Source organism: Toxotes jaculatrix, chromosome 13 (assembly GCF_017976425.1).
Source record: "Toxotes jaculatrix isolate fToxJac2 chromosome 13, fToxJac2.pri, whole genome shotgun sequence".
Lineage (NCBI taxonomy): Eukaryota > Metazoa > Chordata > Actinopteri > Toxotidae > Toxotes > Toxotes jaculatrix.
Window position 1 is genome coordinate 7,006,115 of NC_054406.1, and position 12,773 is coordinate 7,018,887.

The 12,773-nt window shown below is 39.8% G+C and overlaps 1 protein-coding gene across 9 annotated transcripts in view; it reads left to right on the plus strand.

Moving 5' to 3' along the window:
* Positions 1-909: 909 nt before the first annotated feature.
* Positions 910-12,773, plus strand: part of LOC121192299 (sodium bicarbonate cotransporter 3-like) — a 34,449-nt gene continuing 22,585 nt past the window's right edge. For 8 of the 9 annotated variants that reach the window (XM_041053917.1, XM_041053911.1, XM_041053916.1 and 5 more), the window contains exons 1-2: positions 910-1,083; positions 11,356-11,437. In XM_041053917.1, coding sequence (XP_040909851.1) covers positions 1,042-1,083; positions 11,356-11,437 — 124 coding nt within the window. In that variant the 5' untranslated portion in view covers positions 910-1,041. Of the gene's footprint in view, positions 1,084-4,716; positions 4,878-11,355; positions 11,438-12,773 lie in introns of those variants that run through there. The other variant, XM_041053913.1, reaches the window with a different exon arrangement.

A 12,773-nucleotide genomic window follows, 5' to 3' on the forward strand; every position in this document is an offset into this window, starting at 1 on the left:
TAAGGACAGTAAATACATTATATTCTCCTCTCTGCTGTCATCTGAGATTTGTCATTTCATTATATTTGGAAATGAATAACCTCAGGTTTTAACTGAATATCTTCTTATAACAAACTGTTGATTGCCTTGAGCTGTTTCTTCTAAACTTCTTGAAGCCTGTTTTCACCTTAAAAACCCAAATAGTCATTTTTAACAATATAAAATACAGGTAGGTTTGTATAAACTGTTGTACATAAAATTACGTTAGTTTCTGTGACTGTCACAAATGATAATACATTTATTATTTTAAAGATCTATTAGTATTGTAAACAAAACTAATCAAAATGGCTTACATTCAGTTGTTTGACTACTATCAGTTAATCTGGGAGGCAGCAGATTCTTAACTAGTGTTGCTGAATGATGATGGTGGCTACCTGGTTTACATTACCACCAGACTTTGCCTTTATGTACCTTTAAAAAAATGGTGTAGGAATGTATATTCTGCATCTAATTGCTCTTAGTTTTCATTCAAACTATATGGTGCTAAGAAATTTAAACCCAACATACGTTATTACGGTTTATTGGATTTTTTTAACGTCTCGCTAGTTATCATGGTAACTAGCGATACCATAAAACTTTGGGGATGTAGACTAAAATGTTAAAATAAAGTTATGTATATTTACGGTTCTCGTGTGCCCAACTTACATTTGAGGTCAACGAAGCACAAGTTGCTCCAACAAGGTTAAAATGGCTCAAATAAAAAAATAAAATAAAATCGTAACACAAAAACCCTGCTTGGGACTTTGCGGCGACAAAGGCATATTCCCCGCCCTCATCGTTACGTTCTTAAGTTTGATTGGCTGAGAATGCCCGGTATTGAAAGTGTATTGGCAATCAATCACTGTCAATCATTTTAGAGGCGTGTCTTCACCTCGTTGTTAGGGGAAGCACAGCCAGACCTCACAGTTCTGACAAGTGTCACCCGGCCCGGTCTCAAACACACATCAACCGGCGAAATAAAAAAAAACAAAAACGGTGGACAGAAGACCGGCGGCAGGTGAAATGGACGAACCTTCGGAACAAATGAGACCCCTCTTGAGAACAGTAAGTCCCCGCCCAACACAGTTAACCGCTAGCCCACCATTATATTTGTACGGCTCTTTGTCCGTGTTTGCCCCTTGTTTGCCAAGCAGCCGTAGAAGTACAAGGGATGCTTGGGAGTCAGATTCAGTGAGGCACCATCCGGCTGCTGCTATTGTTAGCCGGCTTTCTACTTCTGACACGTGGCATGGCTACAAGTTGTGTTCAAGTCTCTTGTTGAAGTCAGCGAAATCGTTCATTCAAATGTATATTTTGTAGAAATTTGCTTCCCTGTTGATCAGTGTTTTTTTGTTGGTTAGTTAGCTTGATTTGCTTTCAGATAGTACTTGATAATGAATAAGCCGGGCACGAGCAGTCAAGCACGTTCAGTGAAGTTCTAACCGTTATTAACGGTAGTTAAATTAAAAGATGTCCCGTTAGCTGGCAAGTCTGGTCAACAGTATTTGTCCAAGCATAAACTAAAACGTACACACAATTAGACGTAATAAGTCTTTGATGGTGTCTGAGTAGGTCTTACAATAGTTTACAATGCCTGTAATTGATTGACGGTAACGTTACACAGATTTGTAGCATTGTTTATCAAACGTTCAACAGGTTCACCCATCGGTTGCTTGACAGTTATGTGCTCCAGCTAGTCAGTCGATAAGATCCGCTGGTGCATTTACTGAAATAAAAGGCTCATTTGCATATCAAATGCGTCTCAAAATAGCCCCTCTTTCATGTGTGATATTTCCAAGTCAGGAAATGCTACTAATTTTACTGCTTGTGCAGCCAGAGAGGGGAAAAAAAATCACATGGAACTAAAAGAGAAGTTATTTTGCACAGTATTGGGTAGGTGAGTTACAGAAGGTTACATCTATGAAACTCTGATCTGAGTGATGTTTTAACTGAGCTGTGGCTGACAGAGAGCCACATCCTGTCTGTTGGGTGTAACTTTACAGTCACAGATGGGATGATGAGCATCAAACACTCAGCAGTGTTAACAAGCCCAAAAAAGAAACCGGTGGCAGAGCTAAGTTTAAAATGCACGCTTACTTTCTGACATCATTGCTGGTGTAGGGTTAGGGTTAGGTATGTATTTGTGTGCATGTATGAACATATACATGTGTATATGTACATACACATGTATATGTTCATACATATACATGGCTTATTAACTATTTGCCCATCAAAATGCACGTCTCAAAGAACATGCCATTGTTAGGCTATGCTGTGGTCAGGACTGTATAAATGTCACTTTGAAAGTGAAACATTGCTGTTCATGTAAAACACTGGCGTTTTAGAGTCATACCAAGAACCAAGGTCATGTCATGAGTGGTTGTTGTTCTGTGTTTGTAGCCTTTATAGAGGGATACTTAAAGAGCTTTGACTTTAAGTTTAAGTAACCTGTATTAGCCTTAGTGTTAGATATGAGTTTATTACAGTTTTATAACAGAATGATTTTAATGAGCAATTCCTTTTTGGGCTATGTTTTGCATATCCATTCCATCCATCAGTGTTAGACTACCAGGCTTCCCTTTATAGGACTCCCTGTCTTTGCATTCGGGCCATGCGCCATATTTTACCTAATAAATACATCATGTCATTGACACCCCGATCCCTGTTTATCAACCATACTAACAGCAGGATGCTGCCCCACGACAGACGTGTTTTAGTCCAGCCGTTGTGGACTCTCTGACCTGGTCAAAATTTTGGATGAGCACTTACTGCCAGGTTTAGTGAGTGTTTTATGAAATTTACTCACTGTATGGCATTATTTTGAATGGGTAATTACACAGAATGAGCCTCAGAAATCGCAATATATTACAGTCACCTTGCTTATAGTATCGCAATATATTGGAATATATTGAATTGTGACCCCTGTATCATGATATGTGTCATATGGCCACATTCCTCTCCAATATGCAGCCCTAAGAGCTACAGCCTTCCACTTGAGTTAAATGACATGCCTTTATTTAGTTGCTCATCAACAACAGTTATGGAGGTAGGACAGAGTGTTCGTTTCCATTAGCCACCCACTTTTTTTCCAACTAGTCAGAATATTCAAACGACAACATTCGATTACAAGCCTTCTTTCTAGCCTCCAGATAACTGCTGGGAGGTCTTTGGTTTGACCCCTGCTGACATTTTGAAGCTTGTGTGTGTACAGGTAATGTAATGAATGAAAAAGACAGAAAAGCAGCTCAGAGGGCCTAAGATTGTACTATTCTAAATGGTAAATGGTATGTCAACAGAGGGGATCTGAGAGCTTATCCAGTTACAGGAGAACTTAATAAACTCAAAAACCCCATTACACTGCTAAGTGTGGCTTAAGTCTGGATATTTGCATAAAAATCAAGTTTGGTTTTGTGGTGGCTGGTGATATGCACTGGGATGGACAACTGATGTGAGACAATGAAAAGTTAACCCTTGTTCCCCAAGGCTCTGTCTCTCATGTGAACACTGGGTAGTGCAAGTGCAACCCTGTGTCAAAGAAAATCTTTGTCTTACCTTATGAGAGGCAGAAATTACAGGATGGCTGTATTTTGATAAGTTTAAAGCTGAAGCAATTTGTTGCTTATTCAATTTGTTGACTGAAAAAAAAACAATTAATATAAGTTTTTATTATTAACATTATTTATTTATTATTTAGAAGATTATTGACAGATGAATTTATAATGAAAACAATTGTTACTTGCTGTCCCATCATAAAGTTAGAGCTGTAAATTTTTTTATGTAAATCCTTGTTTACTAAAAGTCAGTTTTCTAAAATATTTTACCAGAAAATTATTGTTTTTCTACATCATGATAGTAGTGGATATGGTCATGCTTTTAGTTCAGTCTACAAAAGATCTCACAAAATTGCCTGATGTCTAAGCTCAGTGTAGTTTCGCCTTTAGAGGTCACTCTTTCTATTTAATTTCATGCACGTTTTATGTTTATTACGAGGGGTACCTCAATTTTAGGTTTGACTTGACCTTTGCCTTTTTATTTTTTGGTAAGTGTATTTGGTGCTGACTTGTGCTGTTACAGATGATGCATTCACAGGGTATCTCTGGACAGGACTGGGCCCCACAGTGTTTCCTTGAATTAGAAAATAGACTCTTTACTTAGATTTCAGGAATATGCTCTTTTTGCCCTGCTATAACAGTTCTTGTTGTGGAAAGGAAACAAATGAGCCATAGTTTTTTGTAAAAATTACAGGTTGTTGAAAGACATGTCCAACCTTGAAGATGTGATAAGAATTGAGAATGTCAAAGTCAAAGGCACGCAGGCATCTGGAATCTTAATGAATACACGTCTGTCTGTCCTTTTTCAATTCATTGCACCTTCTGAGTAATGCCGAGCACACACGTGTGCTTGTTTCTATTTATCTGTGTTGGGGGTGGCTCTTCATTTGTGACCTGAATACCTCAGCGGGTGAGCACTTGTATGTCCTCCAAATGTGTGTGTATGTCCTCCGTGTGGTGGTGTGTATGTGTGTGTGTTTTTAAGCTCTTGGCTGGGCGAATAAAATATTCATGGTGGCATGGTGGGATTGGCTGCTGAGCAAAGAGCGGGCTGACAGGGTAGAGCAGAGCACTGTGTGTTCTGAAGCAGCTCGCTCCCTCTCTCTCTTCCTCTCTCTGTATAAAGAGATGAGCGGAGGAAGTGGTATCAGATGAGTGCGACAGTGTCTCTTTTAGCGCTTAGCTCACACACACCTTCTACAACAGAGATAACCATTAGAAGGAACTGGCTAACGTCCCTGCTGCCTTTGCTGTGTGGATGTTTTAGTCTAAATGGACGAACGGAGCGAAGGGGAGCATGTGCTTGCGGTACGTCTGGTCCTGTGTGTGTGTCTTTATGTGTTCCTAACTGACGTGGTGGGTACTTGAACGGGATCCAGTGGCTCTGTGTGTGCTGTGTTGTTGGTGTGTTTGTGTATATATTGGTTTGTCCTCTTGTGTTCATTTATGGTAGAGTGGAGTAGTGGTCTGTGGTAATGAATTGAGCAGGTGGTCAGCACATTTGACCAAATGGAAAAAGACAGAGGTGTGAGGATGAGGGGGATAGGGTGAAAGATGGAGTGAGAAGCTGTTGCCTCATTGGACATGCCTCTTGAAAGGGAAACGTTTCCTCTCTACTCTTGAATCGCCTCAAGGAGCAGGAATGAAAGGGAACCGACAGAGACAGTTATGGCTGCTTGAAGGAGCGGGACAAGGAGAACGGGAAGGAAGAGAGGCGAGAGATGAAGAGTGTCAGGGAGAGGAGGGTGAAAAATGGGTCCGCTAAGGGAGCTGAATCCATACAAGGTGCATGCTGTCAATAGAGATGTTTATTGACTGTGAAATTAAATGAATGCTGGTTTCCATTCAGTCTAGCTAAGAGCACAAAGCCCAAAAATAACAATTCCCACTGTGGGAGCAACGAGGAGGCAGGAACTGTTAAAATCATACATATATATACAGAGGAAAATATTTGTGAGGCAGAGAGAGGGCATGGTTTCCATCTTTGTGTTTATGTGTGTATGTCTGCAAAGTCTGTGCGTGTTTGGGAGTATTGATTACATTCAGTGGAGACTATGACTGGTATCCGTTAGTCTTTTAGTGTTTCTGCCAAGTGAAATATCTTTCCAGTTCGTTAAACTAGAAGATCTAACTACATCTTCACTCAGGAGTTGCTGGTCCTGTTAGATACAGGACACATACAGGATATAGGCTTCTGACTGCCTTCTTAGTAGTGCCTTGTTCAAACATAGTGAGGCTCCAGGGAGGTAAATAATTGAATGGCTAGCAAGCAAAAGTCAGCAAAATACAACTGGCTGATAAAATTATAGAATTATTATCTTTGTGTTTATATTAGTTACCTAAGCAACAATGGAGGTTCGTCCCTTTCTGAAAAAAAACTTTTACCAAATTATGTAACTGCCAACCATACACACCATACATTCATATATGTGCATGGTTAGCAGTCATCATTAATGACTGCTAACCATACACATCATATATATGCATGGTTAGCAGTCATCATTAATCTCTCAGTAGTCTGTTTCTTATATCTTTCTGTTTTCAGGCATCATTTAATTGGTTACATAATATAACATTAATTGGCAGTAAATATGCCTATTCTCATCTTTAGTGTGTGTGTGTAATTCTGCATTTGGCAGTGTGAGACACAGAGATATTCAGTAATCTCAAGGGATAGGTCTCCCACTATGTAACACCTCTCTTACGTCAGTCTCTATCGATTGGACCGGGTCCCAGTATAAAGGAAGGCTGGCAAGGAATTGAGATTAGAGAGAACCAGGCCTGTTGGCTTGTTGGGAGGCTGGTTTTTTCATTCACTGTCTGGTTGGCTGGAGAGGTGTTTGGCTGCTGTGAGGCCAAATCACTCCCACACAAACATACTTACAGAAGTGTGTTTAACACACATCTTGTTAATAAATAATATAATCAATTTAACTGTTACACATTACAGTGTTTTAATTGGATACAGGACCATAAATGCAAACCATAACAAAAGCTGTAGAAGCTGTGTGTGTGGTGATGTTGAGTTCCCTTCTGAGGCCGTTTACGTGTCTCTAGAAGCAGAATTCCAATTTTCAGTATGTGGCACATCCTGTGTGTGTAATGTTTCCCTCATGTGGAAATTTTTGTTTCAGAGGACACCAACTGGCCAAGCATCCAAAGACTTTTTTGGAATGGGCTCATACACAGTCAAGGTATACTTCAGCCAAAGCCATTTTCAACCATCGCTTGGAAAATGTCATCTTCATATCTTGATGACAGTGTTTTTATAAAGTGTTTTCATGTGTGAACTCACCACACTAGATTAGATTATAGTAAGCCTTGTGTTCATGGTTCATGTGGAGGTTCATGTGAACCATAAATCCCCACCCCTACATAAAACCCAACATTATTGTGATTTTACCACCTAAGCTGCTGTAAAAGCAGACACATTTACAGCAATGATTGTACTTGCCTTTTATTTTTCACAGATACATTATGGGAGCTACAATAGATTGTGGAACATTTTTTGTATTTGTATTATTTAATTGGTGTGCTCATAAGGTGTTCCCTTTTATAATACCTGAAAAGGACACATTAGGTCTTTCTGTTTTTATTAGCAGCTTCATTAATTATTGAGCAAGGCTTTCTCTCCGATGAGTGCTCATAGAAATGCTTTTTCACCAGTATTAGCCAGCTGCATGAAATGTTGGGTTGAGATTACTGACGATTTCAAAACTGCAGCTGATCAGTTATTTGGGGTTTTTATAGACTGCTACCACTTTACCGACTTCCATTTAATTCTCTGTCTGTTTCAAAGCAACACAGCTCAACAAATAAAACCAGCATTATGGTCACCTATTCTCAGGGTTTATTTTGGCAATTTGTCAGTGTTTTTTTATGCTGAAGCTCTAGCATTACTCATTTTAAACATGCAAATTAGGCTTTAGGCTTTTAGGCTAAGTTGGGGTGATTGTAAAAATCCCATAATTAAATAGTTTGTTGAACAGAGGATGAGGGGCAGGGCTGGTGAATAGAAAGATGAGAACTGGTAAAGAGTGACACTTTTTGTGGTGTGATTGTGTTGGCACTTGGAAGGTTGCCTGCTGGTTTTGCCTGCTTCTCTTTGATTGTCATTTGGAACCCACTCTCTACTGATCCATATTTGTCCCCTCCTAAGTGTTTTGAGCATGGCCAGGCAGGGCTTACAGTATCCACTAGACTCCAGGCATGCTTTCAGTTCTATGAACTGACTCTAGAGGTGACATTTTGTACTCTGGTGACACTGAGGGGTTTCTGATCAGAATTCCCCACCGTGCTAGACATCTCTTTTGTCAGTGTTTGAGAGAGCAGAATGTGGCACGTCCCATGAGCAATGTTTCTGTCGTGTGGCAGCACACGTCTCAATGGACACTGACAGACCAGGAAGCACTGTACATAAACTTATCTCCACAGAGTTTTCTGGAATAAGCTCATACCCTCATACCATGTGTTTCCATCTATCTTTGTATCTTTATCACTATCTGACATTTGTTATATAGTCTAGTTACTACTCTCTTTATCCAGATCTACTTAGATAATTTGACCTGCAGTGTTGCTTATCACTCATTAGTTTCAGGCAGGTTTTATGGCATAAAAAACAAACATTATAGAATCATAATGGGCACCACTAGTCAAATATGATCTCCCTGGATCCACACCGGAAAGAACCCAGGGCTAGGCACATATAGCCTCTGTAGATGCAGCCAGAGACACATCTGCCGTCTGTCAACAGTCCTCTATTGATGTCACTATATGGTGGCTTTTCTCCCTCAGCTGGCAGTTCCTCTTCCCTCTAAGCCCTCCCCACTGGCACTGCTCCTGTAGCCCAACCACAGCTGTGCTTTGTGTGCATAATGGCCAATCGCCTCCCTGGCCTGGGGACTCGGGGTGAGAGACTGGGGGTTTATTTTGGACAAAGCTATGTGACAGGTTGCATCATGTGTGCTGAAATTGTATCAAGCAACGTGGGGTTGAGGGCACAACAGACTTAAACACGTGCATATGCTTCACTAATCAGGCATGACAACAACATGCATGGACTCCATGATAATGGATGTTTGTACGTAAACAAGTGTTTATACAGTAAAATTAACAGATTTGTGGTAGTGGTATTTTAAGAAGCTTAAGAATAAGACGATACTCATGAAGCAGGAATAGTTTCACCCCAGCTTTGTGTGCCCTGCTTGTAAACATTGGTTCATGTGATTCTTGCAGAATGGGACATTAGCCAGTGTGACTGATGGACCAAAAGGTTAGTTTTCTGGCCCGACGTGATTAGAGCTGAACATGTGTAAGATCTGCAACCCAAGACAGTTTCCAGTGCTTCTCAGTCACAAATAACCACCAGGAGCCAGTCCTGTTTTAGTCACCCTTGGTCAGGTTTATCCGCCCTTGGTCTGCTATAGGCGGAAGAAGTCCAGTTTCTTGAGAGATTAATTTCTTGCTGCTCTTTTCCCTTTCTGCAGCTGAATTATTACCGCTCCTCATCAAGGCACTGTCAGAGAACAACGCAGCTCATTATTATGCAGATCCATGAGCAACTGAGGAACGTACACACACACACAGACTAACAAGCCCACACACAAAAACAATCACAGATGGCAACATTCATCGAGGGTGGAGTTTGAACAGGAGAACTATGGTTATATGTGTGTGGAAAATCTGAATGTCATTGAAGACATAGAGTAGTCAGCAATGCCAGTAATGAAACAGGAAGAGCAGTAGATGGACATAGAGTACGTGCTTTCCATCAGAATGAAACTTCAGTGTGGTCAGTGTGGGTGACTGGCATGTTGGGGCTAAGACACTAGAGGCCCTGACATCATACACGTATCATGTATCCTTTCGGCATGTGGCTAACATCATCACCTTTTGTTTCCGCTCTCTCCTGCTTGGCAGCAGTGCCTCTCTGTGATTGGTTAAAGGATCCTCCAATTGGGGATTGTGTTGCATCAAAGTGTTGGTACTCAAGGCAGGAGAACAGCAGATTTGTATTTGTTGAAATGCTGTCTGATCACATGGTATGATTTATATAAGAGACTGAATGTCATATAAAGACTCACAGAATTGTAATAATTTTGGGCTCAAGTGAAATAAGAAATTATTTTAGTTTTATACAAATACAAAAAAATGTTTTGTTTTGTATTTTGTTGTCAAAATACAGGACTAAAAGAAACTATAAGACATGATCCCCCTTATTGGTCGCTGAGTTGTCACAAACAAGCCAGCATTAGCTCACTGTCCTCTGTGGCATTTATACACCCTATATGACTGTGTCTAAAATAAGCCTTTCCTTCCTGGTCACAATACATCATGCTTAGTTGAAATACACACTGATCATAGATCCAGGCCTGCCTGACTTTCATTGATTCTCTGTGTGTGGTCTCTCTCTACTGCCTTGAGGTCAGCTGGAGGTATTAGGGTTATTATAGTTACAAAACAGAGAGGGTGATGTTATGATAGGATAGAGAGCCAATGGATTCTGGTTTTCTCATAATTTTTGTGGTTCTGGCTAGAATAACACTGGTATCAGATGCTATGTTCTGGTGGTAGACCCACACTGACTTCTCCCATCACATTTACTTCTGTTTTGGCCACACAGGGAGCAGTAATTGGAGACAGTGTCTCTGTGGCTGCCTTAAATGTACTTGCACTTAAGGGCAGGAGTCATGGGACCACTAATAACAACGTTGGTGATTGGGCCAAACCAGGTTTAGGTTAAGGAGGTTTATGGTTTGTGGCTTTTGTCTGTGTGTGTGTGTGTGTGTGTGTGTGTGTGTGTGTGTGTGTGTGTGTGTGTGTGTGTGTGTGTGTGTGTGTGGTGTGTGTGTTGTCTTACACTTCTGTTTTTGTGAGAACCAGTTTGAGAACTGAAAGCTGTTTTCACTTTTCGTGGGCTGGATTGGGATTGCTTCAGGTTAAAGGTTTGGGATAAGCATGTACTACTGATCTTTAAGGCCTACGGTTTGGGGCTAGGGGCTGAGTGAGTATACCAATTGTTTGGGTATTGTAATTATTGTTTTAGGGAACTAAAATTTAATAAGCAATATTAATGATGTGTACCTTTGCTGTTATGTATCCTGACAGCTTTATATCACCTCTAATTGGATCTTTCTATCTCTTGATGTTTCCATGACATTGCTATTAGGCTAATTATTTTCACTAAGGTCATAACCTCTTTTTTAATGAGCATAGCCAGCCTCTTGACGTTGCTATGAAACTTGACCTTTATTGCATGAACCTTAACAATGAATATGGTTTCCAATACAGACTAATTAGTTTGTGGAAAACTGCACATAGATAAACCTTCATGAGCCAATGATACCTTGCTGCATTATACAAGTACCTGAGGTTGTTAAAGACAACCATTAACAGTTAATGTGCTAGATAAGCCATACAGTTATCATATTTTCAGCCAGATTGAACCTGCTTGTCCAAATTTTGTGTGCTATAAACAAGAGATGAATTATCACCATCTACTTATCATTAAGTACACATCATTGCACTTTGTCTAGACCGTCATCTGAGCTATTTCTGTTGACTGCCATGTTTAAATGTTGTGGAAATAGGCTGCTAGTTTGGGCCATGGGCACTACTAACTAAAATCGTTTTTGTTTTGTTAGTTGTACTTCTGGGCTTAACCCTAGAGCTATGGAGTATGAAAAATATGCTTAACAGATATTTTGCCAATAACCTGTCCCCTCTCTCTACATCTTTCTGTCTTTTTTGCTCTCTCTTTCTTTCTTTTTCTCATTGTCATACTCAGGGTCTAGATGAAGAGGCAATAGTTGACCATGGAAAGACCAGCTTCACCACTCATGCAAACTATGAAAAGGAAGAGTTGGAAAGTAAGTTTAAAGCCATACAGAAGGAAATTTTATATGATGTATTAAAAACTAACAAATTAGTTGAAGTTTGTGTTTTACATGCATAAAAGTGTAGCATTTATTTGCACTGAACATCAAGTTAATTTGTTAGTTCATGTTTTTAAAAAATGATTTCTCATATTATGGTGTTTATTCATAATTAAGTATTCTTAATATTATGATATTGATTTTAACTATGTATATGACCATGTGATTACAATTGATGAGTGCTGTTCACTTGTAGAGAATGCAGCAGCACCACAAACATTATTACCAGCACAATATCTCCCTCAGGTGTCTCCCTCAGCTAATTGTCCCTCTACCCCCCTTCCCCTCCCTTTGAGCTTCCTGTTCTCTGTTTATAAGTCAGCCACACTTCATATCCTCCATCCTCCATTCAGTAATATCTCTATTTATTCCATTCTTTCCTTCTGTGACACCCCTGGAGCCCTCTGCTTTCTGTCCAGCTAAGCTGTCAGGTGTTTTTTTTTCTCTCCATCCTCTGTTATCTCCTGTCTTTTCTCTCTCTTCCTCTCTTCCTCTGTCTCCATCTCTGTTTCCCTCCATCTGTTCAGCTCATGTCTATGTCGCTTATGACTTCCTCTGAGTGCTGCATCTTGGTTTCATTCCTCCTGGGTTTCCGCTCAAATCAAAGAGAGAGAACTCGCCTGTGAAAAATGAGTATTGGCAGTGAATGTAGGGCAAAAATAGGGCGTTTGCGTCTCAGAATACGGTTCCTGTGTGGCAGTGACAATAAGGAGGGGAAGTAGATAAAACATTGGGGGAAAAACAGCAGGGTGAAAAAGTTAAATGCTGTTCTCTGGTTTCCTTCAAGTAGGTTATCTAGAGCACTCAAAAAGAATGGAAAGAAGATATTTGTCTTCTGTCTTAAATGTTAGTGGATCTCTTTTACTTTAATTATTTAATGACTTTGTATTACTGGAACTGTGATATATATATTTATATTATTGTATGTCTTCTGGGAATATTTTTAATTAGCACTTGCCTTGAGAGTTTACTAGCTTTAATTGATTACAGAAGCAGAAATCACCCTCAAAAAACCCAGAAACTTCAAGTGCCATGTTTTGGAGTAGAAAATTGTCAAAATGTGCCCATCAGATAGCGGGAATCTGCTAAAGATATAATACATTTCTTTGTCTAAAGCAAAAATAAAATTTGAAAACAACAAAGTTTTGATGTGGGTACGGAATGAGAGAAAATGTAACAGTTATGTACATTAGATATAAATATTAATTCAGTATACAAGTTGTGTCAAAACAAATTGTTCAGAAAAAAACACTGCATACTTTCTTCAAAA